The sequence below is a fragment of the Oryctolagus cuniculus genome, chromosome 17, assembly GCF_051225735.1.
Source record: "Oryctolagus cuniculus isolate XC-2025 breed Fujian yellow rabbit chromosome 17, ASM5122573v1, whole genome shotgun sequence".
NCBI classification, from domain to species: domain Eukaryota; kingdom Metazoa; phylum Chordata; class Mammalia; order Lagomorpha; family Leporidae; genus Oryctolagus; species Oryctolagus cuniculus.
Genome location: NC_142883.1, coordinates 46,447,059 through 46,471,015, shown reverse-complemented (window position 1 = coordinate 46,471,015; position 23,957 = coordinate 46,447,059). Strand labels below are relative to the sequence as shown.

General features: G+C 46.2%; 1 protein-coding gene and 1 non-coding gene across 4 annotated transcripts in view; both read right to left on the bottom strand.

The window, feature by feature from the left end:
* Window positions 1–23,957, bottom strand: part of VPS53 (VPS53 subunit of GARP complex) — a 171,904-nt gene that overhangs the window by 135,390 nt on the left and 12,557 nt on the right. Inside the window, exons 1-4 of one of the 3 annotated variants that reach the window (XM_070061169.2) lie at window positions 23,738–23,957; window positions 19,245–19,325; window positions 6,683–6,732; window positions 4,291–4,357 (exon numbers count right to left, since the gene is read on the bottom strand). In XM_070061169.2, the coding sequence (XP_069917270.1) occupies window positions 4,291–4,357; window positions 6,683–6,732; window positions 19,245–19,325; window positions 23,738–23,824 (285 nt within the window). In that variant the 5' untranslated portion in view covers window positions 23,825–23,957. The remainder of the gene's footprint in view (window positions 1–4,290; window positions 4,358–6,682; window positions 6,733–19,244; window positions 19,326–23,737) is intronic. The other 2 variants (XM_089317571.1, XM_089317572.1) reach the window with 2 other exon arrangements.
* LOC127484528 (small nucleolar RNA SNORA31) lies at window positions 6,268–6,395 on the bottom strand. The gene has a single exon (XR_007911589.1). It is a non-coding gene; the product is annotated as a small nucleolar RNA SNORA31 (small nucleolar RNA).

Genomic DNA, 23,957 nt, shown 5'->3' with positions numbered 1-23,957 from the left:
CTGGAAGTGGGGGGAGCCACTTCAGCTTGCATTACAAACTGCTGGAAAAGACAGATGGAGGGGATGACAGGAAAAGCAATTATTTCTTCTGGGTTTCCTTTCTGTCTGGATTCTAAGGAGACGAATACAAAATTCCATCACAGATTGAAATGCTATCTAAACATTCTTGCAAATGTGGTCTTGCTCTCTGAAATATGACCTGCTCTGCTGCAGCAACCTGTAACCTATTACTACGTGAAGGTGGGGGATGCCCACACTCCTGCAGCCTGTCTAGTTCTGGGCCCGACTCTGCAGCGCTGCCACTCTGTGACCCACAGATTAACCATGAAGAATGAAAAGATATATATCCACAGAACATGACCCAAGGAAAAGTCCTCACGAATCATTCACTTGTAATTTCACATTCTTGGAATTTTAAACACCTGAGACTTTTTTAAAGTATTTTAAGGTTTTGAAGAGCCACTCAAAACAGTTATGCTATTATGCTAAACAGCAGTAAATTGAGACTATTCATTCACAAAACAAGTTTTTTTCTTTTTTTTGACAGGCAGAGTGCACAGTGAGAGAGAGAGACAGAGAGAAAGGTCTTCCTTTGCCCTTGGTTCACCCTTCAATGGCCACCTCGGCCTGCGGACCACACTGATCCGATGGCAGGAGCCAGGTGCTTTTCCTGGTCTCCGATGGGGTGCAGGGCCCAAGCACCTGGGCCATCCTCCACTGCACTCCCTGGCCACAGCAGAGAGCTGGCCTGGAAGAGGGGCAACCGGGACAGAATCCAGCACCCCGACTGGGACTAGAACCTGGTGTGCTGGCGCCGCAAGGTGGAGGATTAGCCTAGTGAGCCGCGGCACCGGCTACAAATCAAGTTTTAAGCAATTTAAAGGAACTTACACACTGATCTGATTGTAAAGGACATTTGTTTGCAACTAATAAATAATTTTATACACATCAAATATTCGATACAGTTGAGTAAGATGTTGTTTTGCATGCACTCTGGTGTACTGACATGTAAAAATGAGAAAGATACAGTTCTTACTGTGAAGGAGTTTATAAGCTAGTCAAGAGGACAAGATGTGTTCATTAGTGAGCCCAGGAAGACCACAGAAGCAAAGGAAAAGTACAAGCTTCGGGCTGTGGGGTTTGGGGCAGAGACAAGACACAGCTGACTGAGCAACACTGGGACCCATCTGCTCCTCTGTAAGACGAGGGGATGTGAACCAGATGAGCTCCAAGTCATACACGGTTCTAAAATTCTGACTCCTTTGGCATATGCACATGAGGTAAACAGAAAGAACCATAAAAGAAGCTGTATTTGAGGTGGCCCTAAAACGGATGAGATTTCGAAATGTAGCTACTGGAAGAAATAAAGAGGACAAAAAGCATTTCAGGCAGAAAGAAGAATATATAGCACAGATCCAGGAAGCACAGGGCATACTTGTTTAGCACAATGACTTCAGCCGGGTAGAACCCAACAGGAGACAAAATTGGAATGGAGAATGAATCTGAATAGTAAGAGCTTGGATTTCATTATTAGTCAGGAGTCAGCAGAGTTTCTGAAGAGGCAGAGGACATGGACAAACATCTATTAGGAAAGTTAATCAGTAAAATGGAGCTCAAACGTTTGTAGGCTACTCTGTTTTTTTTTTTAATTTATTTATTTGAGAGGCTGAAAGAGTGAGAGACAGCTAGAAAAAGTTTTCATCTGTTAATCTGATCCCTAAATGCCCATAACATCCAAGGGGCCAAGCTGAGAGCCAGGAACTAAATCCAGATCTCCCAAGTGGGCAGCAGGAACCCAATTAGTTGAGCCATCACCACAGTCTCCCAATGTGTGCATTATCAAGAAGCTGGAATCAGGAGCTGGGGCTGGGACGTGAACCCAGGTATTCTCATGTGGGACAGAGACATCCTAACTGACAGCTTAACAGCGAGGCCAAACTCCCACTCTGTTCGTCTTCATGACTTACAGGGGGCCCATTTACATGGGCCTCATCTGCCAGACAAGCAGTGCTTCATAGGAGTATGCCAACAGACTAAGAACCAGGCACCATACAAGAGACCAGGCAATAAGACCAGTTTCAGGGACCTAATACATCTATAAAGAAATACTGATGACAACAACAAGGAAGAAAGCAGATGACTTACAAATAGGTCAATGGCAGAGGGCTATTCAAAGGGAAAACAAAGGTAGTGGTAAAATTCAGGAAAAAATAGGGAGATGGATAAAACTGAAAATGGAGGGGGGTCCGCGCCGTGGCTCACTTGGTTAATCCTCCACCTGCAGCACCGGAATCCCATATGGGCACTGGGTTCTAGTCCCGGTTGCTCCTCTTCCAGTCCAGCTCTCTGCTGTGGCCTGGGAGGGCAGTGGAGAATGGCGCAAATGCTTGGGCCCCTGCACCTGCATGGGAGACCGGGAAGAAGCACCTGGCTCCTGGCTTCGGATCAGCGCAGCGCCGGCTGTAGCAGCCATTTGGGGAGTGAACCAACAGAAGGAAGACCTTTCTCTCTGTCTCTATCTCTCACTATGACTCTACCTGTCAAATAAAAAAAAAAAATGTAGGGGTTGGCATAGCAGGTTAAGCCACTGTCTGTAGCATTGGCATCCCATATGGGTGCCAGTTCAAGTTGTGGCTACCCTACTTCCAATCCAGCTCCCTGCTGAGAGAAAGGTCTTCCTTTGCCATTGGTTTACCCTCTGCTGCGGCCGGCACACCGCGCTGATCCGATGGCAGGAGCCAGGTACTTATCCTGGTCTCCCATGGGGTGCAGGACCCAAGCACTTGGGGCATCCTCCACTGCACTCCCGGGCCACAGCAGAGAGCTGGCCTGGAAGAGGGGCAACCGGGACAGAATCCAGCGCCCCAACCAGGACTAGAACCCAGTGTGCCGGCGTCGCAAGGTGGAGGATTAGCCTATTGAGCTGCGGCGCTGGCCATAAATAAATCTTAAAAAAAAAAAAAAAAAAAGGCACTGAAAATGTAAAAGAAAGAAGCTCATATCCCTGTGGGCCTCTGGCAGCAGGAACAGGAATATCGAGGATCGGAGAGTTCAGTGTAGGATGGCACCCTTCTCTCCACTCCAGATCTGGAGGCATAATGAACATTTTTAGAAATTAGCTATAATAGAGCCGGCGCCGTGGCTCAATAGGCTAATCCTCCACCTTGCGGCGCCGGCACACCGGGTTCTAGTCCCGGTTGGGGCGCCGGATTCTGTCCCGGTTGCCCCTCTTCCAGGCCAGCTCTCTGCTATGGCCAGGGAGTGCAGTGGAGGATGGCCCAGGTGCTTGGGCCCTGCACCCCATGGGAGACCAGGAAAAGCACCTGGCTCCTGGCTCCTGCCAGGATCAGCGCGGTGCGCCGGCTGCAGCGGCGGCCATTGGAGGGTGAACCAGCGGCAAAGGAAGACCTTTCTCTCTCTGTCTCTCTCTCTCACTGTCCACTCTGCCTGTCAAAAAAAAAAAAAAAAAAAAAAAATTAGCTATAATAAAAAATGCCAAAGAGGACAAATAACAGAAACGAAGCTGTTACAGTGTCACACGCCTGACCTCACTGAATTAGTGCAGAAAACGGAAAGGAAAACTAAAAAAGGCATGCTCAGCATTTCTGTTATGATAGCAATTCCTGAAATATGATGCCTCAACAGAAGAACAGAGTCTACATGCAAAGGAGAATGGTTAATAGACAACAGATGGCCCCCAGTCGCTGAAGAACAGCTCCTTCCCACATACTCTTTTCCTCCTCATTCCTTTCCAACAGCCCTTCCTAGCTAGATCCAAAAAGAACTGCAAACCTCTGAAAGGAACCTCAGTACCTGTTTGCCGACAAAGGCGGTTTGAGGAGCTGCTGCTTTCTCGGGTTACTAGCTTTTGCGCAACAAAAGGAAAGTCAAACCCTAACAACTTAGCTGTCAGACAAAAGCAGCAACCTTATTTAGCCACAGTAGTCGAAAGAAAGGAGGGCACAGGAGATGCCTGACGCTAAGGAGAAAAACAAGGAAAACGTCAGTTCTCTCATTTCGGTCTGCATGTCCCTGGCCCTGGGTGAGCTGAGCTCCCATGTGATCCTGGGTCACTGAGTGACAGCTCATGGCTGGTCTCGACAGCCTAACCTGGCTATAGGGAAGTCAGTCATGCACGTTTTCCACTGTAATTGTGACAGATCAGTAAGAAAGCACTCTGTAAGAATGCAGATCAACGTGATGGTCGCTGGGTTGCGTGATGGTCGCTGGGTTGCCAGTGTTGAGGAATTCAGAGGAGTGTAACTTAACACAGAGGAGCCAGCTACTTACCTGCCTCCCATCTTGCCCCACATTTGTCTGACCTCTTACAACAGTTCGAATATTGTCATCCAGTCTCCTAGCAAAAGAGTTGAAGGATACAAATCATTCAAATAATATTTATTCTACAAAGTTAGTAACTTATCCAGTAATCTCTTTAGATTGAATCTACTTCTCCAGAAAACCAAACAAAATGTGAATGACATAAGAATGGGGCCTTAGACCACACGAGGCAGCAACAGTAGTGCCAGGAACCAAGCCCAGAATGAGTTGTCTTTGTTTTAAAAAAGTGCTTAGTAAAAAAAAAGTGTTTAGTTTCACATAATATTCAGCAGTCCAAAAGGAAAACTTTTAGTGCTTTTCATGGAATAAATCAGGAATGACAAAGTTGTGGAAACTTTAGGGGTACAGAACAGAGAATTCAAATTATCCCACACAAAATGCCTTCCTCAGTAACCTCCTCAGTGACCTTAACACAGATGAGGGGCCAGGGTGATGTATGTAGTCAGTGCTTCACCCTCAGGGCCTTGACCATGCACTCTGGGGATGAAACAGATCCATGGCTTCCAGATCCTCTTCCCTCGTGGCTCAATTTACATCAGTAAATCCCACTATTCATTTGATGAATCCACTGAAGGCATGAAAGAGAGTGCATGGAGCCGGCGCAGTGGCGCAGCAGGTTAATGCTCTGGCCTGAGGTGCCGGCATCCCATATGGGCACCGGTTCTAGTCCCAGCTGCTCCTCTTCTGATCCAGCTCTCTGCTGTGGCCTGGGAAAGCAGTGGAAGTTGGCCCAGGTCTTCGGGCCCCTGCACCCATGTGGGAGACCCGAAAGAGGCTCCTGGCTCCTGGCTTCGGATCAGCACAGCTCCGACCATTGCAGCCAATTGGGGCGTGACCCATCGGATGGAAGACCCCTCTCTCTCTGCCTCCCTTCTCTCTGTGTAACTGACTTTCGAATAAATAAATAAAATATTTATAAAAAAGAGTGGAAAATAATAACCTTGGAAGTAGTTTTTTGGATCATCAGGGAAGTTCCATTTCTGCCCAAACCCTGAACACGTTAGTGGTCCCTACTGGAATTGTTCCAACTAAGGTCCACTACAACAATAAGGAAGCTTCTTTGTACGCCCTGAGGCACCAATGGAACATTGTGTTCATATAGCAGAGCTATTCACTGAAAGATACAAAGATGTGTGGAAAAAAAATTCAGTTCTTGGATTCAAAATGAATGTTTTTCCTCATCAAAAGTTTTAAAAACAATCAAAAAATCCCTCAAAACTGCATTTTAAATAATGACACCAACCTATTTCTATAGTAAGGATATTTTGTACCCAATCATGTGTCAAAACTGGAAATCCGGATATGGACAAACCAGCTATTGGGCAAGAAGGACACCTGATGACCAACCTGGACAATGGCACCCTGCACTAGTCACAGTGTTTAACACTGGGCCACAACCCAAACCAACGGCAGACCTGATACTCAGCTGCAATGGAAGCAGGCAATACCTGTGTGACTCCATCTCCTCCTAAACCTTGAGAATACCAAAAATAATAATAATAATAATAATAATAATATTCCTGGGGGAAATAAAAAATCATTTTTTTAAAGATTTATTTTATTCATTTGAAAGAGTTACACAGAGAGAGGAGAGGCAGAGAGAGAGAGAGAAAGAGAGAGAAAGAGAGACAGAGAGAGGAGAGAAAGTCTTCCTTCCGTTGGTTCACTCCCCAGATGGCTGCAACCGTCAGAGCTGAGCTGATCCAAAGCCAGGAGCCAGAGGCTTCTTCCGGGTCTCCCTTGCAGGTGCAGGGGCCCAAGGACTTGGGCCATCTTCCACTGTTATCCCAGGCCATAGTAGAGAGCTGGATCAGAAGAGGAGCAGCCGGGACTAGAACCAGCACCCATATGGGATGCCAGCACTTCAGGCCAGGGCATTAACCTACTGCGCCACAGCGTCGGCCCCAATCAAAAATCATTTTTAACAAATATATTCCCCAGTTCAATCTGGGCTGCCACAAAGACAGAAAGGGCAGGGATTTTTCTTTCACATCCCAGTACAAACCAAAAGAACAACAGCAAGTTGTTCAAAGTCTATCTATCAGTGGATGCAGAGAAAATAGTTTAAAAATCTTTTGCTCCCTTCTATAACTAGCTATTTTGGATAGACTGTCTGTTACGGTGTCTTTCCCTTTCTACAAATTGCAGATTGATCAAAGAATCAAGTTCTTTACCACAAGGCTCATATGGCAACTCAGATAAAAAGATTATTTCTAAAAAGTTACCATTTGCAGCAAACTTGAGATTCCTGCGTTCTCTAAAAAATAAAGTGTGATTTACAATGTGATAAACTAAGTTAACAATACTTTTCATTAATTAAAATTCACATGGTATTACTTACCTGATTTTCAGTCTAATTTTGTTCACGACTTCATCTATGTTTGCCAGAGACTACGATAAAGAAGAAAGTGCCCAGCTGTTACTTCACCTCCTGGAACTCCTCTTTCACAGAGAAATGACAAGCCATACAGGCTATTTACAAAATCTCAAAAAACTGAATTACATGATATGATTTTGACTTTTTTAAAAAAGGGGAAAGCAGTAGTTGGCAACTACTGCCAAATCTGGCCCAGTACTCATTCTTTATAAATAAAGTTTTATTGGAATATAGCCATGCCCACTCACGTACATACTGTTGATGGTTGCTTTTGAGCTACAATAGCAGAGTTAAGTAGTGTTGATATCATGGTATTGTCCATAAAGCCTAAATTTTTTTATTATCTGAACCTTTAAGTTTGCTGACTCTGGGATATACAGGATTGTGACAGATCCATACAATACTCACAGTGAATACATAAACAATGATAAGGAGCTGGTATTGTGGCACAGTAGGTTAATCCACTACCTGTAACACTGGCATCCCATATAAGCTCCAGTTCGAGTCCTGGCTGCTCTACTTTGGAACCAGTACCCTGCTAATGCACCTGGGAAAGCAGCGAATGACGGTCCAAGATGGGGAGTGAACCAGTGGATAGAAGATCTCCTTCTCTATCTCTCCCTCTCCCAAATTCTGCCTTTCAAATAAATGAAAATAAATCTTAAAAAACACTATCAGAACGTTGCATGACAAAAAATAGCCAGACAAAAGGGTATATCTTATAGGATTTTACTTATGCAGTTCAAAAACCAGGTGAACTATTCTCTTGTTAGAGGCCTGGGTAGTGGTTCTCTTTGTGAGAGAGGCAAGAAAGACCTTTTGAAGATGTCTTACTAATGTTTTATTTCTTGATCTGGTGGTGTTATTTATTTTGTGAAAATTCATAGTTTTACACTAATGATTGTGCACTCTTCTGTATTGTTATACTTTGATCAATAAATATACTTATTCATTTATTTCAAAATATTTATTTATTTAAGAGGTAGAGACAGAGAGAGCAGAGGGAAGGAGACTGTGAATCTATATGGTGGCTGGCTTCCAGTATGCCCAGAGGCACCAGGGCCTGAGGGAAGGTACCTGATGGCAGGGACCAGGAACCCACATGGTGGCAGGAAGCTATTTGAGAAATCACCTGTTACCTCCCAGGGTCTGCTGTAGCAGCAAGTTAGAATCAGGAACTGAACCCTGGTACTCTGATGTGGGATACAAGAGTCCTAATCAGTGTCTTAACTGCTGGGCAAAATGCCCATCCCAATAAATTTATTTTTTTCCAGGATATAAATCCACGAGAAAAAAAAGTCTGGATGGATACACAAGCATACAAGGGTAATTCAAAAAGTTAGTGAAAAATACCTATTAAAAAACCATGATGGTATTTTTTTAAAGAATTATTTTATTTATTTGAAAGACAGAGTTACAGAGACAGGTAGAGACAGAGAGAGGTCTCCCATTCTGCTGGCTTATTCCCCAAATGACTGCAACGGCCAAAGCAGAGCTGAGCTGATCCGAGACAGGAGCTAGGAGCCTCCTCCAGGTCTCCCACATGGGTGCAGGGGCCCAAGGACCTGGGCCATCTTCTACTGCTATCCCAGGCCATAGCAGAGAACTGAATTGGAAGAGGAGCAGCCGGAATGCAAACGGGCGCCCATATGGGATGCTAGCGCTGCAGGCTGGGGTTTTAGCCCACTGCGCCACAGCGCCGGCCCCACTATGATGGTATTTTAAAAAATTTAGTGGGCCGGCGCCGTGGCTCACTAGGCTAATCTTCCGCCTTGCGGCGCCAGCACACTGGGTTCTAGTCCCGGTTGGGGCCCCGGATTCTGTCCCGGTTGCCCCTCTTCCAGGCCTGCTCTTTGCTGTGGCCAGGGAGTGCAGTGGAGGGTGGCCCAAGTGCTTGGGCCCTGCACCCCATGGGAGACCAGGAGAAGCACCTGGCTCCTGCCTTCGGATCAGCGCGGTGTGCCGGCTGCAGTGCGCTGGCCGCGGCGGCCATTGGAGGGTGAACCAACAGCAAAAGGAAGACCTTTCTCTCTGTCTCTCTCTCTCACTGTCCACTCTGCCTGTCCAAAAAAAAAAAAAAAAAATTTGTGGTTGGGCCCGGCGCAATGGATCACTTGGTTAATCCTCTGCCTGCGGCGCTGGCATCCCATATGGGCACTGGGTTCTAGTCCCGGTTGCTCTTCTTCCAGTCCAGCTCTCTGCTGTGGCCCGGGAGGGCAGTGGAGGATGGCCCAAGTGCTTGGGCCCCTATACCTGCATGGGAGACCAGGAAGAAGCACCTGGCTCCTGGCTTTGGATCGGTGCAGCGCAGGCCATAGCGGCCATCTGGGGAGTGAACCAACAGAAGGAAGACCTTTCTATCTGTCTCTCTCTGTCAAATAAATAAATTTTTAAAAAAATTTTGTGGCAAAATCATATCTTTTCTATTTGAAAGGCAAAGAGAAATAAAGATAGAGAATGCCAATCTGCTGGTTTACTTCCAAAATGCCCACAGTGGACCCTAGCTGAGGCCAAAGCAGAGGAACCAATAATTCAATTCAAGTCTCCCAAGGTGGTAGCAAGGACCCAATCACTTGAGCCATCACCACTGCCTCCCAGGGTTTGCATTAACAAGAAGCTGGAGTCAGGAGTGGAGCCAGGTATCAAATCTAAGCATTTGGATATGGGTCAAAGTATTTTAACCAACCACAAGGTGAAACATCCATGCTAAAATAAACTTATCTATTAATTTCATTTCTCCATGAATTTTTATTTCATTTTTAAAAAAGATTTTATTATTTGTTTATTTAAAAGGTAGAGTTATAAGCTGGCGCCGCGGCTCACTAGGCTAATCCTCCGCCTAGCGGCGCCGGCACACCGGGTTCTAGTCCCGGTCGGGGAGCCGGATTCTGTCCCGGTTGCCCCTCTTCCAGGCCAGCTCTCTGCTGTGGCCAGGGAGTGCAGTGGAGGATGGCCCAGGTGCTTGGGCCCTGCACCCCATGGGAGACCAGGAAAAGCACCTGGCTCCTGGCTCCTGCCATCGGATCAGCGCGGTGCGCCGGCCATAGCGCGCCGGCCGCGGCGGCCATTGGAGGGTGAACCAACGGCAAAGGAAGACCTTTCTCTCTGTCTCTCTCTCTCACTGTCCACTCTGCCTGTCAATAAATAAATAAATAAATAAATATAAATAAATAAATAAAAGGTAGAGTTATAGACATCCATTGGTACTCCCCAAATGGCCACAATGCCCAGAGCTGGGCCGATCCAAAGTCAGAAGCCAGGAGCTTCTTCCTGGTCTTCCACATGGGTGCAGGGGCCCAAGGACTTGGGACATCTTCTACTGCTTTCCCAAGCTACAAGCAGTGAGCTGGAGCAGAAGAGCAGCCAGGACACAAATCGGCACCCATATAATATGTCAGTACTGCAGGCAGAGGTTTAGCCTACTATGCCACAACACTGGGCCCTCTCCATGAACTTCTGAAGTATTCTCATAGTAGCTGTAATCTATGAAATCTGTATTACTAGTTTTACTCCATGAAAAGGAGGAATTTCAAACTTTTCTTCTTCTTTGCCTATCAGTATTTTCTAATTATTCCACATAGACTATGCACTGTTATTGTAATTAAAAATTTTTTTAAAGATAACAACAAAGCCATTAAAAGACCATTTCGGGCCTACGTCCTAAGAAAATGTGAGGAAATGCTGCCCCTTAGTGGAGGAGAGGAGGTACAATTTTACAGCATCATTTTAACTCAAGTTTTCAAAACAGAATCTTATAAAAACCTCTTTCTCTCTCTCCCAACAGCTATTTTATCTCAGAAAGAATTGGGGATGGTATTAGAAGTGTGCTTATAAACTCATTCTGGCTACGGAGGGGCCAGACGCCCTCAAGAAGGTTTGGTAAGAGAAACAGGTCATGAGTGTACGAGAAGTCAGTCTTGGCCGTTCAGTCTCCCCTCCACTCTGACCAAGCCAATGGTTATCCAGAATTTTCAGAAATCCAAGAATAGCCTGAAGTAACAATGATTTTCCAAAAGAGAAGTTACTTTAATCTAATTCTGTCGAGTCTGTCACTTCAAAACTGCACTGAGTGTAACAAAAGTCACTGCCATGTTAACAACAGTGCAGGTGTCACAGGACCGGGGCTTTGGCCTAACTCCGATGCGGCTGACTTGCTGGGGGCAAGCTGTTGAACCTGAGTTTGTTTCCTCATATGAAAAATGTGCATCACAACTTCTAACTCTACTGGAACTCATTCTTTTTTAAAAAAAATTAGCTATTTTAAAAACATCTATTTTAAAGATGTTAAAATGTTAGGATGGAAGGGAGGGCATCTAGCCCAAAAGTTAGGTTGCCAGCTGGGATGCCTACATTCCATATTGGCGTGATACCCAACTCTAGCTCCTGCCTCCAGCTTCCTGCCAACAGAGACAGCAGGTAGGGCTCAAGTAACTGGGTTCCTGCCACCCAAGAGGGAGACTTGGATTAAGTTTCCAACTTGGCTTTGACCTCCCAGCCCTGGACTGGGTCATTTCAGTGTCTGGGGAGTGAACCAGTGGATGAGAGCACATGTGCTCTCTCCCCTCACGTGTCTCTCAGATAGATTTTTCTTTAAACATTAACACTTGGAAAATCATAGGTGAACATTAATCATGAGTTCTCTGTATTGTTCTAAAAACTTACCTGAAAATGGGGAATTCTATAAAAATTATACAATTTATACTTTTAAAGATTTTTTATTTATTTATCTGACAGGTAGAGTTACAGACAATGAGAGGGAGAGCCAGAGAGAAAGGTCTTCCTTCCGTTGGTTCACCCCCCAAATGGCCGCTACGGCCGGAGCTACGCCAATCCGAAGCCTGGAGCCAGGTGCTTCCTCCTGGTCTCCCATGCGGGTGCAGGGCCCAAACACTTGGGCCATCCTCCACTACCTTCCCAGGCCACAGCAGAGAGCTAGACTGGAAAAGGAGCAACCGGGGCTAGTATCCAGGGCCCATATGGGATTCCGGCGCTGCAGGCTGAGGATTAGCCAAGTGAGCCATGGCACTGGCCCCAAAATTTGTAACCTCTATAAAATTGGTAAAACTGTATATGACCAAAAACCTCAGAGAGTGAACAGAGTATGGAGGGAAAAGCAAGGCTTCCACTCATCTGTCCTGCCCGTGCCCTTGGGTCCTCTCCCTGAGGCAATGGCTCTGCGCCAGCTGCTTCCCACCTTCTGGGAGACAGACTATGCGCTAAAAGCACATCCAGGGGGCTGGCACTGTGGCGTAGTAGGTAAGGCCACTGCCTGCGGTGCCAGCATCCCATATGCACACCAGTTCAAGTCCCGGCTGTTCAAATTCCGATCCTGCTCTCTGCTATGGCCTTTGAAGGCAGTGGAGGATGGCCCAAGTGTTGGGGCCCCTGCACCCATGTTGGAGACCCGGAGGAGGCAGCTGGCTCCTGGCTTCGGATTGGTGCAGCTCCGGCCGTCACGGCCATCCGGGGATTGAACCAGTGGATAAAGACACCTCTCTCTCTCTGCCTCTGCCTCTCTGTAACTCTGCTGTTCAAATAAATAAATAAATCTTAAAAAAAAAAAAAAAGAAAAAGAAAAGAGCATCCAGGAGTGGTCTGCACTGTGCTTTTTTCACTTGACAATATAATCTGGACGTCATTCCACAGAAACCATTTCTTAAATTTAGTAATCCTTAGATATTCAAGTCTTGCTTAAGTTTTGACCATTTTTCTAAGAAGAGTAATGCAAAATATGCATGTAATCAGATGCTTAACTGTACTTTAAAAAGCAAAAATCTGGAAATGAACTAAATGCCAATCAACAGTTAACAGATTGGGCCTTGTTTATTCAACAGGCCTTCAGGCCACCAGTAGAGACAGGGCTCAGGGAGGCTACCAACTGACAAGGAAGACTGCCGGGATGCCACACTACAAGTGGAAAACAGTCTCGAAGCAGCAAGCACTCTGTGCTTATTCAGAGAACAGAAAGAAACATCCTACAGCCACAATCCTTGACTGACTGGCAGATGGCGGAGGGCGGGGAGGGAACAGATTTCCCTTTACGTCCCAGATTTCCTACTGGGGAAGCAAAAAGGAAAGTTGCTAACATCTAGTGTAGTTCTCCCACACAGCACTGTGCTAGACACTACACAGAAGTTGTGTCCCTTATCCTCCCGGCCTCATCAGGCACAGCGTGATCTTTAAAGGGAACCCTGGGATGTGGCCTCTGAAAGGACAGGCTTTGTCCCAGAGCACAGCTGCACTCACTGAGTGTGACTGCCTCCAACACCTCTGCTCTGTCCCACTCTCCATGCCGCCTCTCATGCAACGGATCTTCTTCATTTTTTAATTTTAATTTATTTGAGAGGCAGAAAGACAGAGACTGACAGGCAGACACAGAGAACGCTCAAGTGCTACTTCACTCCCTCAGTGTCCAAAGCAGCCAGGGCTGGGCAAGCTAAAGCCAGGAGATGGGAACTCAATCCGCATCTCCCAGATGGTGGCAGGAACCCATCTGCAATCCCCTAAGGTGTGCATTAGCAAGAAGTGAATTGAATTGGATGTGGAGCGGGAACTCAAACCTAGGCACTCTGACATGTAATATGGGAGGCATAGCAACGTCTTAACTGCTACGCCAAACACCCACCCCTACAATGGCTCTTGATCTTTTTCTGTACCCTAACACTTGAGACTTGACACACTCCTTCTGAAGAGTTAGTGCCCCACATGGCAGGAATCCTCACTGCATTTGAGGGCGCCTCCTGGGGAGAGCCCCGGAGGAATCCAGATGGGCCACCCCTAGGTGGAGGTAGTATATGCCCTCTGAAAACCACTCAGCTAGTTCAGCTGCATGCAAGAAGGTTGCACAGTTTTAATTTTAAAATGTTTTAATTACTGAAAAGTATTTCCTGGGTTTAATGGCAATTCATGCTGACTACAGAAAATAAGTAAATTCATTCTACACTTCCAGGAGAGTATAACCTCTACAGTATTTTTGCATCAATAAATTGTACTTTATGGTTCTTCCTATGAAAATATATGGCTTTTTTTTGGAGCTGGCACTGTGGCATACTGGGTGAAGCTGCCGCCTGCAGTGCCAGCATCCCATGTGGGTGCCAGTTTGAGTCCCAGCTGCTCTACTTCCAATCCAGCTCTCTGCTATGCCCTGGGAAAGCAGTAGAGGATGGCCTAGGTCCTTGGGCCCCTGCACCTGCGTGGGAGATGGGAAGAAGCTCCTGGCTCCTAACTTTGGATTAGCCCAGCTCTGGCCATTGCAGCCATCGGGGAGTGAACCAGCAGATTGAAGACCTCTTTCTCTGTCTCTGCCTCTCCTTCTCTCTGTGTGTAACTCTGACTTTCAAGTAAATAAATGAATCTTTTTTAAAAAATGGCTTTTTAAAATCAATAGATGATAAGCAATTTGGCATGCTGATTTAAAAAAAAAATTTTTAATAGAGATCTAAAGTATTCAGTGGTGGGGTGGGGGCTCATTAAAATTCTTTCAACCTGGGGCCAGTGCTGTGGCATAGCGGGTTAAGTCACTGTCTGCAGCACCAGCATCCGAGATGGGCGCTAGTTCAAGTCCCAGCTGCTCCACTTCTGATCCAGCTACCTGCTAATGTACCTGGGAAAGCAGAAGAAGATGGCCCAAATACTTGGGCCCCTGCATCCATGTGGGAGACCTGGGTAAAGCTCTTGGTTCCTGGCTTCAGTCTGGTCTAGACCTGACCATTGCAGCCATTTGGGGAATGAACCATTGAATGGATGATCTCTTTGTCTCTCTCTTTCTCTCTGTAACTCTGCCTTTCATATAAATAAAAATAAATCTTAAAAAAAAAAAACAAAAAAAAAAAAAAACCAAAAAAAAGTGAACCAGAAGATCTCTTTCTCAGTCTCTGTTTTTTAAATAAATAAAATAAGTAAAAATTAAATATAAAACCAAACAAATACATACACCAATGCTTCAGGAAGAAATGAAAACCTGGCTATTTCCTACATAATATTTTTAAAAAAGATTTATTTATTTGAAAGGCAGAGTTACAGAGAGGCAGAGGCAGAAGCAGAGAGAGAAAAAGGTCTTCCATCCGCTGGTTCACTCCCCAGATGGCTGCAACGGCTGGAGCTACACCAATCTGAAGCCAGGACCCAGGAGCTTCTTCCAGTCTCCCACATGGGTGCAGGGGCCCAAGGACTTGGGTCATCTTCTGCTGCTTTCCCAGGCCATAGCAGAGAGCTGGATCAGAAGTAGAGTAGCTGGGACTTGAATCAGCACCCATATGGGATGCGAGCGCTACAGGCAGTGGCTTTACCTGCTATGCCACAGTACCGGCCCCTCCTATGTAATTTTCAATTCAAATACTTATTTTTGTTTTTTGGGGGGATCAGCATTCTTGATAAGGTGGGACAAATATTTCAAGGCTTATAATGCTATCTTTATACCAGCTGTTACCAAATGTCTATCTCTAGATAATTTCTCGAATTCTCCTTTCAGAGAATGAGTTATAAAGGCCATTTATGAAATCTCAAAAAAGACAATCACACAGTATATAATTTTTTAAACTTTATTTGAAAAATGAACACATCCGGCTGGTGCCGCAGCTCAATAGGCTAATCCTCCACCTAGTGGCGCCGGCACACCGGGTTCTAGTCCCGGTCGGGGTGCCAGATTCTGTCCCGGTTGCCCCCCTTCCAGGCCAGCTCTCTGCTGTGGCCTGGGAGTGCAGGGGAGGATGGCCCAAGTCCTTGGGCCCTGCACCCCATGGGAGACCAGGAGAAGCACCTGGCTCCTGGCTTCGGATCAGCGCGGTGCGCCGGCCGCAGCACGCTGGCCGCAGTGGCCATTGGAGGGTGAACCAACGGCAAAAGGAAGACCTTTCCCTCTGTCTCTCTCTCTCTCACTGTCCACTCTGCCTGTCAAAAAAAAGAAAAAAAAAAAATGAACACATCCTTCAGAAAGTTTGGAAGGATATATACCAAGATACTAACAATGATGGGGATTATGGATTCCACACTCAAACATCCAACTATGTACTTCTACCTGGATGGCTCAAATATGATCCAAAATGACTATTCCTACACCCTACTCCTGCTCTACTTGCCACTGAAACCTGTTCTTCATCTTCACTCTCAATATTGGGTAAAGGCGTCAGCACCCACGTAGTAAGTCGGGCTAGGAATCAAAGACCAAAATCCTTCACATGGCTGCAATGCCCAGTAAAATGTCATTTCCTTAGGGGAGCCTTTGTGGATCCCTCAGACTGCTTTCCCCAGAGAAGAACTCGTGAGGGTGAGGTTCCCTCGTGGCCACCCCAGTAAGCTGAGCCTTCCTTATCTCTGTGCTTTACTCTCCACATTGTTAAACAAGAATGAAAACAAAGTGGAGAATTTACTAATTTGCTGAGCACTTAGAATGGTGCCTGCAGCACAGTGAACATCCTAACTACTGCTACAGGTGTGGCAGAAGTTAGGGCTCTTTTAAGAGGAAGAAACAATAATAATTATACAAATAAGTCACTGTAACCATGATTTACTTACATTATGTTAATTGTGCAATTATCTATTTAGAGATAGACTGGAAGCTCTGTGTTGGTAAGGACCATTTCTGTCTTGCTTAGCCGTGAATTTTAAAAATTAATTAACAAATTAATGAATTAGAGAGGCAGGGAAACAGAGAAGGATGGAGACAGACAGACAGAGAGAGATCCCATCTGCTGGTTTGCTCCCATTCGCTGTTTCAATCCCAAATCTCCACAACGCCCAGGGCTGGGCTGGGGCCAGGAGCTCATTCTAGGTCTCTCATGTAGGTGGTACGAACCCACCCACTGAGACTCTACTGCTGCCTCCCAGGGTCCTCATTAGCAGGAGCCAGAGCCAGGAGCCACAACCAGGAACAGGTACTCCACATCTTAACTGCCAGGCCAAATGTCCATCTCTAATTTCCTTCTAGAGCTCAGCAGAAAGGTGGGTTTTTATTGAATAAATAAGTGATTTTGAGATTCCACAAAAGCCTCTACCTTCAATCCTTCAGACACTAAATTCCATGAGTTCTGTCTCCAAAATAGCTCTCAGATTGTGTCTCCATCCCCAGCCTTCACACAGGCTTCATAAGTACATAATATTTTGGGGATACAGACTTAAAAATTAGCCCAGGAGAAATTAGTTCTGTGAGAACTAATGCCTCACTGGGAAGCAGGCAGTTTCCCAAATGTCGGGGACCGGAAAGCCTAGAGGACAGAGAGTCTTCAGGATTCCTGCTCTACTTAACCCCTCAACCTCAACCCCGCACAGCCCTGACACCACGCACACTTAGCATTTCCTGTCCCTGAGCCTTAGCCTATGTGTAAAATGACCTTCTTCTCCCTCATCATCTTACAACATTTACGTCGCTGCTCCCTGTTGAGAATGAGGCTCCCCCAGAATGCCACAAGCCTGCCTCCTTCATATCTATTAGGTCTCAGTTTAAAGGGAGCTTCCTTTAAAGATGCAGGCCATCATGTGCGCGTGCGCACGCGCATGAGAGAGTGAGAGAGAGAGAGAGAGAGAAAGATTGATTCTTATTTGAGAGAGAGAGAGAAAGATTGATTCTTATTTGAGAGAGAGAGAAAGATTGATTCTTAATTGAGAGAGAGAGAGAGAGAGAGAGAGAGAAAGATTGATTCTTATTTGCTTATCTACTCCCCAAATGCCTGTAACAGCCAGGGCTGGGCCAGGTTGAAGCCAGGAGCCAGGAACTCAGTCCAGGTCTCCCATCTGAGTAGTAAGGACCCAACTACCTAAGCCATGACCTGTTGCCTCCCAGGGTTCAGGGTCCACCTCAGCAGGAAGCTGGAATCAGAAGCAATGCTGAGACTCACACTCAGGTACTTCAATATGGGATGTGGGTGTCCCAACCAGCATCTTACCAGTTAGGCCTAATGCCCATCCCTATACTGGCTTTTCATGACAGAATTATCCATCCTTGATAATTTCTTATGGGTTTATTTGTTGACTTATTTCTTGTCTTCCTCCCCCACAACAGACTCCATGAGACCAAGAACTTATCTGTCACGTCTACCACTTCTCTGTAGCTTCTAAAACAGTGCCTGGCACTTGGCAGACCCTTACTAAATGACTGTCAAGTTCGACTAAATGAACAGTGAATGAATCCTGCAAGACTCCAAGGGAGGGCTACCTTCTTCCTGAGGTTTTCATTGTCACAAGAACTCTTCTTTGTTCCTCACTATACCACTCCACACCTTTCTTAGGGCACTCACTAGTGTCTCCCTCTACTTAATCATGAAGACCTTAAGGCATGGACTAAGGCTCATTTTTGCACCCAGTGCAGTGGCTGAGAACATATGATAAGCGCCCAATGAACATCTGCTTAAAGAATAATTTCATGGGCGCTGGCGATGTGGTGTAGTGGGCTAAGCCTCCACCTGCAGCACTGGAATCCCATATGGGTGCCAGTTCGTATCCCAGCAGCTCCTCTTCTGATCCAGCTCCCTGCTATGATCTGCGAAAGCAGCAGAAGATGGCCCAAGTCCTTGGGCACCTGCACCCACATGGGAGACCTGGAAGAAACTCCTGACTCCTGGCTTCAGATTGGCTCAGCTCTGGGCATTATGGCCATTTGGGAAGTGAACCAGAGGACAGAAGACCTCTCTCTCACCCTCTCTGTCTGTAACTCTACCTCTCAAATAATAAATAAATAAACTCTTAAAAAAATAACTTTATGAAAAATATGAGCAGGACGCTAGCTACCATTCTCTTTACTGCTACTTCTCTTTATTTATTTAAAAAGGAAAGCAAGAAGGACAAACAGGGAGATGCTCCATCTGCTGCTTCACTCCCCAATTGCCCACCACAGCCAGGACTGGGCCAAGCCAAAGCCAGGAGCCAGGAACTCTATCCAGGCCTCCCAAATGAGCAGCAGGAACTCAGTACTTGACCCATCAACTACTGCCTTCCAGGTGCAACAGCTAGAAGCTGGATCAAAGCAGAGGCAGAGGTAAAACTCCAGCCCAGGCACTCTGATATCAGATGCAGGCATCCAAATGGCAGCTTAACTTGATGTGCCACAACACCCACCCACCAACTCTGCTGCTTCTAATTCTGTTCTACTTCTCACCCAGACACCCAAAAGATAATTCTGTAGGAAAAATTCATGTGTATAGGCAAATCACCCAACAAAGTGAAACGAAACATAGTCTAAACATTTACTTCTTGAAATAGTGGTGAAAGTGAATTTATTAGACAACCTGACTACCTTATCCCTTTTTTCTATTACATTATAAAAATTCTTCCTCTTTCCAAATTTACTACAGAAAATTTGAGGGGATTCTTACAACCTAAAGGTACACTTTGTAATAACATGCTAATTACACAAAGAATTTCACTTTAATACAATTTAACTAACCATCCCATTTGATCGTGATGGAGTTTGATTTGAATCCAACCCTCTTACTTATCAAAGAGCTCTAGATTACACAGAATAACTCACCAACCCTAACACTCATGGTGAGCCACAGCCTACTGAAATGAAGAAAATCTAAAACTCTATACTTACTTGCTCTGTTGGAAAGAGGGTATTGATATACTCAACAGCATTGAAATCTGCTCGATCTAAAGGATCCTGACTCGGAAATACCTGTATAAAAAGAGAGGACTAATGTCAAAACATCATATTGTACATCATAAGTACATACAATTTGTATTTTATTTTTCAATTTAAGATACACATTCTAAAACACTTAAAAAGGTGATTAAAGGGCCCGGCACTGTGGCTCACTTGGCTAATCTTCCGCCTGTGGCACCGGCATCCCATATGGGCACCAGGTTCTAGTCCCAGTTGCTCCTCTTCCAGTCCAGCTCTCTGTTGTGGCCCGGGAAGGCAGTGGAGGATGGCCCAAGTGCTTGGGCCCTGCACCCACACGGGAGACCAGGAGAAAGCGCCTGGCTCCCAGCTTCGGATCGGCGCAGCGCCGGCTGTGATGGCCATTTGGGGAATGAACCAATGGAAGGAAGACCTTTCTCTCTCTCTCTCTCACTGTCTATAACTCTACCTGTCAAATAAATAAAAAAAAAAAATCTTAAAAAAAAAAAAGGTGATTAAAAATAACTGCCACTGTTCTACTTTTGTTTTTGTTTTTGTTTTTGTTTTTGGCAGGCAGAGTTAGACAGTGAGAGAAAGACCGAGAGAAAGGTCTTTCTTCTGTTGGTTCACCCCCCAAATGGCCGCTATACCTGGCACGCTACGCCGATCCGAAGCCAGGAATCAGGTGCTTCCTCCTGGTCTCCCATGCAGGTGAGGGACCCAAGCACTTGGGCCATCCTCCACTGCCCTCCCAGGCCACAGCAGAGAGCTGGACTGGAAGAGGAGCAACCGGGACAGAATCCGGTGTCCTGATCGGGACTAGAACACGGGGTGCCGGTGCCGCAGGCGGAGGATTAGCCAAGTGAGCCGCAGCGCAAGCCTCTACTTTGTTTTATGCATCATTTCTTTTCTCCCTACCAGACTGTAAGGTCCCTTAAGACAAAAAGCACACCTTTTTCCATGTTGTAATGCTTCCCCACACAACAGCTGCTCAATAAAATATCTGTAAATAAAGCTTTAATTTTCAACAATATCTGTAGTTTTAACATTTTGACACAATGAAAACAATGTGTGAATGAGAAAAAAGTTCCACATACATCAACAATCTCAAGAACAGGAAGAAGTCAGTAGGTAATGTGCACTATTAAGCTGACGGTGACATGGGTGTGCTCGTATTAGGAAGCCTTGATAACAGACTTAGGCACCATGTCTCAATGGCATCTCAGCAGAATTCATGAAACGTCAAAGCAATTTTATTTCTTCAGACACTGTCAAGAAATGGAGAGCTGGGGGCCGACATGGTGGCATAGGCGGTAAAGCTGGCACCTGCAATGCAGGCATCCCTTATGGGTGAAGGTTTGAGTCCTGCCTGCTCCACTTCCAATCCAGCTCCCTGCTAATGGCTTGGGAAAAGCAGAAGAAGATGGCCCAAGTGCTTGGGCCCCTATAAAAATCTACGTTGGAGGATAGCTCCTGACTCCTGGGTTTGGCCTGGCCATTTAGGGAGTGAACCAGCAAACAGAAGACCCCTTTCTCTGTCTTTCCTCCTCTCTTTGAAACTCTGAGTTTCAAATAAATAATAAATAAGTCTTTAAAAAATGGAGATCTGAGTGTTTGGTGCAGCGATTAAGATGCCACTTGAGATAGCCAGGGTTGGCGTCCCAACTCGGCTTTCCATCCCAGCTTTCTAATAATGTGTACCTAGGGAGGCAGCAGGGGATGGCCCGAGTACCTGGGTTCCTGCCACCACGTGGGAAGCCTGGACTGCATTGGTATCTCCTGATTTTGACCTGAACCAGTCCTGGCAATTGTGGGCATTTATGGAGTGAGCCAGTAGGTGGGAATCAAGTTCTCTCTCTCTCCCACTTTCAAATAAAATAAAAAGAAATTTAAAAAAGAAAAGAAATGGAGAGGTGGCATTCAGATTAACAGAAGAAAGAAAGCCACTTCTGAGAAATATGGCTAACACCCTTCAAAAGTCCCACCTTCAAGAACATGAAAAAAAGGTAGGTTATAAAAGCACCCTCCAGGGCACTGGATTTCACCATCTCAACATACTATAATTCTGGGAGGCAGCCTTCTTGAAGAAGCCTTCCAAAGAAATAGTGTCAAAGAATTTTCTAAGAGAGGTCAAGGACAATGGGTATAGGAGTTTAGGGTTTCCACAATGTTAAGGACAAGAGGAGGTAAGTGGATGAGAATAAAGTATAATACACATTTGTGGTGGGAGATACTTATGTCCATGTAATTTACACAACCTCAATTATATGCGCTCGCCAGAGGGGGTGCTGGCTACCAGGCCTGCTCTGAGCATATGCTCCACTGCAAGCATAGAAATGTAAATTGTTTCTTTCCTCAAATTGGGCAATTCTGGTATTCTTCTTACCGCTCCTGGGTGGTTATCCTAGGTTTTTGCTTTTATAAAAAAATATTTATCTATTTACATATTTGAGAAGGGGAGAAACAGAAAGGGGGGGAAGATGAAGAGAGCAATGAGACAGCAATATCCCATCCATCTGTTCACTCCACAAATGCTCGGAGACAAGAATTCCATCTAGGTCTCCCATGTGGGTAGCAGGAGCCCAATTACCTGAGCCATCACCACTGCCTCCCATGGTCTGCATTAGTAGGAATCAAAACCAGGCACTAGGATGTGGGATGCAGGAGTCTTAACTCCCTAAACATCTGCTCTTATCCTAGGTTTTAATGTGTTTTCATGTAGCAAGGCCCTAACACAAGCCAGCTATTTCATCTGGTAAAACCGACAGAAGAGATTACCGCCAATGCTGGAGGAAAAAACGAACAGCACTAGACTTATCAAAGAGATGCTGACACATTGTACATCCTAAAGAATTTGAAAGATAACATATCTATAAAGATTTCACTTTGTGAAATGACTGTGAGTAAAATGTGATTCTATCATATCAACCCTTCCTAAACCCTCACATATCACATTGGCAAGCTGAAGAATTTCTATCTCATACTATGGAAAGAAAAATTTTTAAATTCATCTTGACATCAAGATGTCTGCTTACTAGGTAAACCTATGGCAGGACACTTATTTATTTATTTATTTATTTTGACAGGCAGAGTTAGACAGTGAGAGAGAGACAGAGAAAGGTCTCCCTTCCATCGGTTCACCCCCCAAGAGGCCGCTATAGCTGGCATGTTGTGTCCGGCGCGCTGCGCCCATCCGAAGCCAGGAGCCAGGTGCTTCCTCCTGGTCTCCCATGCAGGTGCAGGGCCCAAGCACTCAGGCCATCCTCCACTGCACTCCTGGGCCACAGCAGAGAGCTGGACTGGAAGAGAGGCAACCGGGACAGAATCCGGCACCCTGACCGGGACTAGAACCGGGGGGTGCCAGCGCCACAGGCGGAGGATTAGCCTAGTGAGCCACGGCACCGGCCAGGACACCTGTTCTTAAAAAACACCACAAATGTGCTCTTCTGAAATTCGCTTTCAGTCAAACAATAACTGACTGTATTATTGGTTTCTTCCATCAGAGCCTAGTAAGCCCGAAGACTAAGTCCACATCAAATGTACAGGTTTTTCTTGTAAGTGGAGGCTAGTGGCGAACTGGTGTGGCCTGAACACCAAAAGCTTGCCCAGTGGTATGGTAGTCTCAGGATAGGCCAGATGGGGTTTACACGAGTAAGGCAAGCACTCCTAGGAAAACACACACACCAAAGTCTATAACAGGGACAACAAACACACTACTTAGTATAGTGGCAGACTCAATGGTAAGTATCAATGGTCAATATACGTTAACCATTAGTAATAGCAGAATTAATGTTCACTTCCAAAAACTTCCCAGAGGCATGAGCCTAAATCAGACATAACCATGACAATTACACTAGGAGAGACTTTTCTCCCTTTATCAGAAGCAATGCCCCGGATGAGGGTCTATATCGCTACTTCTAGTGTTGTTACCCTTAAAAATTCATGAGGACTGCAAAGAGAATTTCATCAACCAAAGGGTTCCCGCAGGAAAGGGAGGCTTCCCGGGAACATTCTCCAACCTGACCCTAACCAACCGACTGCAGGAGTCTCAACCTTTCAAGTGCATTTAACCGGCAGCTTTTCAACACTTCCCTCTGCTCCGCCAGCTGCTTCGGAAATCAGTGTCCCCCGCCTCCAATTTCGAGCCAGTCGCAAGGGGCAAGCTAGTCTGTGAATGAACCCCTACAACCCCCGACCCCCGAGATGCCACCCCCAAGGGTCTTTCTCCCAGGTTCACGCCTTCAGGAAGCACAGTCCTTCGCCGCCGCCCCGCAAAGACCGGCAAGGCCTAGAAGCGACACTTTCCCTCCCCCGGTTCCGAGACCCCTTCCCACCTCCGCCTCACCCCAAACCTTGCTCTGCCTCCTGAACCTGGCCCCCACCTCTCCCCAAAGACTTCGCCTTCCTCCGCTCTCCCCGCCCCCCCCATCCTCCGCACTCCCTTCTTGAGGGGGCGGAATGCTCACCTGCTCGATGGCGAGCTGCACCTCGGGCGTGAGCTGCAGCACGGCTTCCAGCTCCTCCACGAACTCCAGTTCCTCCTCCTCCATCATCCCGCCACCCAGCCCCCTGGCGACACCCGCCTTAACCCCTGCCTGCACCTCCAGCCGCCTCCCAGCCTCCAGAACAGCAAGCCCCGGCTCTGTCAGCCAAGCCCAGCACTTCCGGGAAACCCGCCACTTCCGG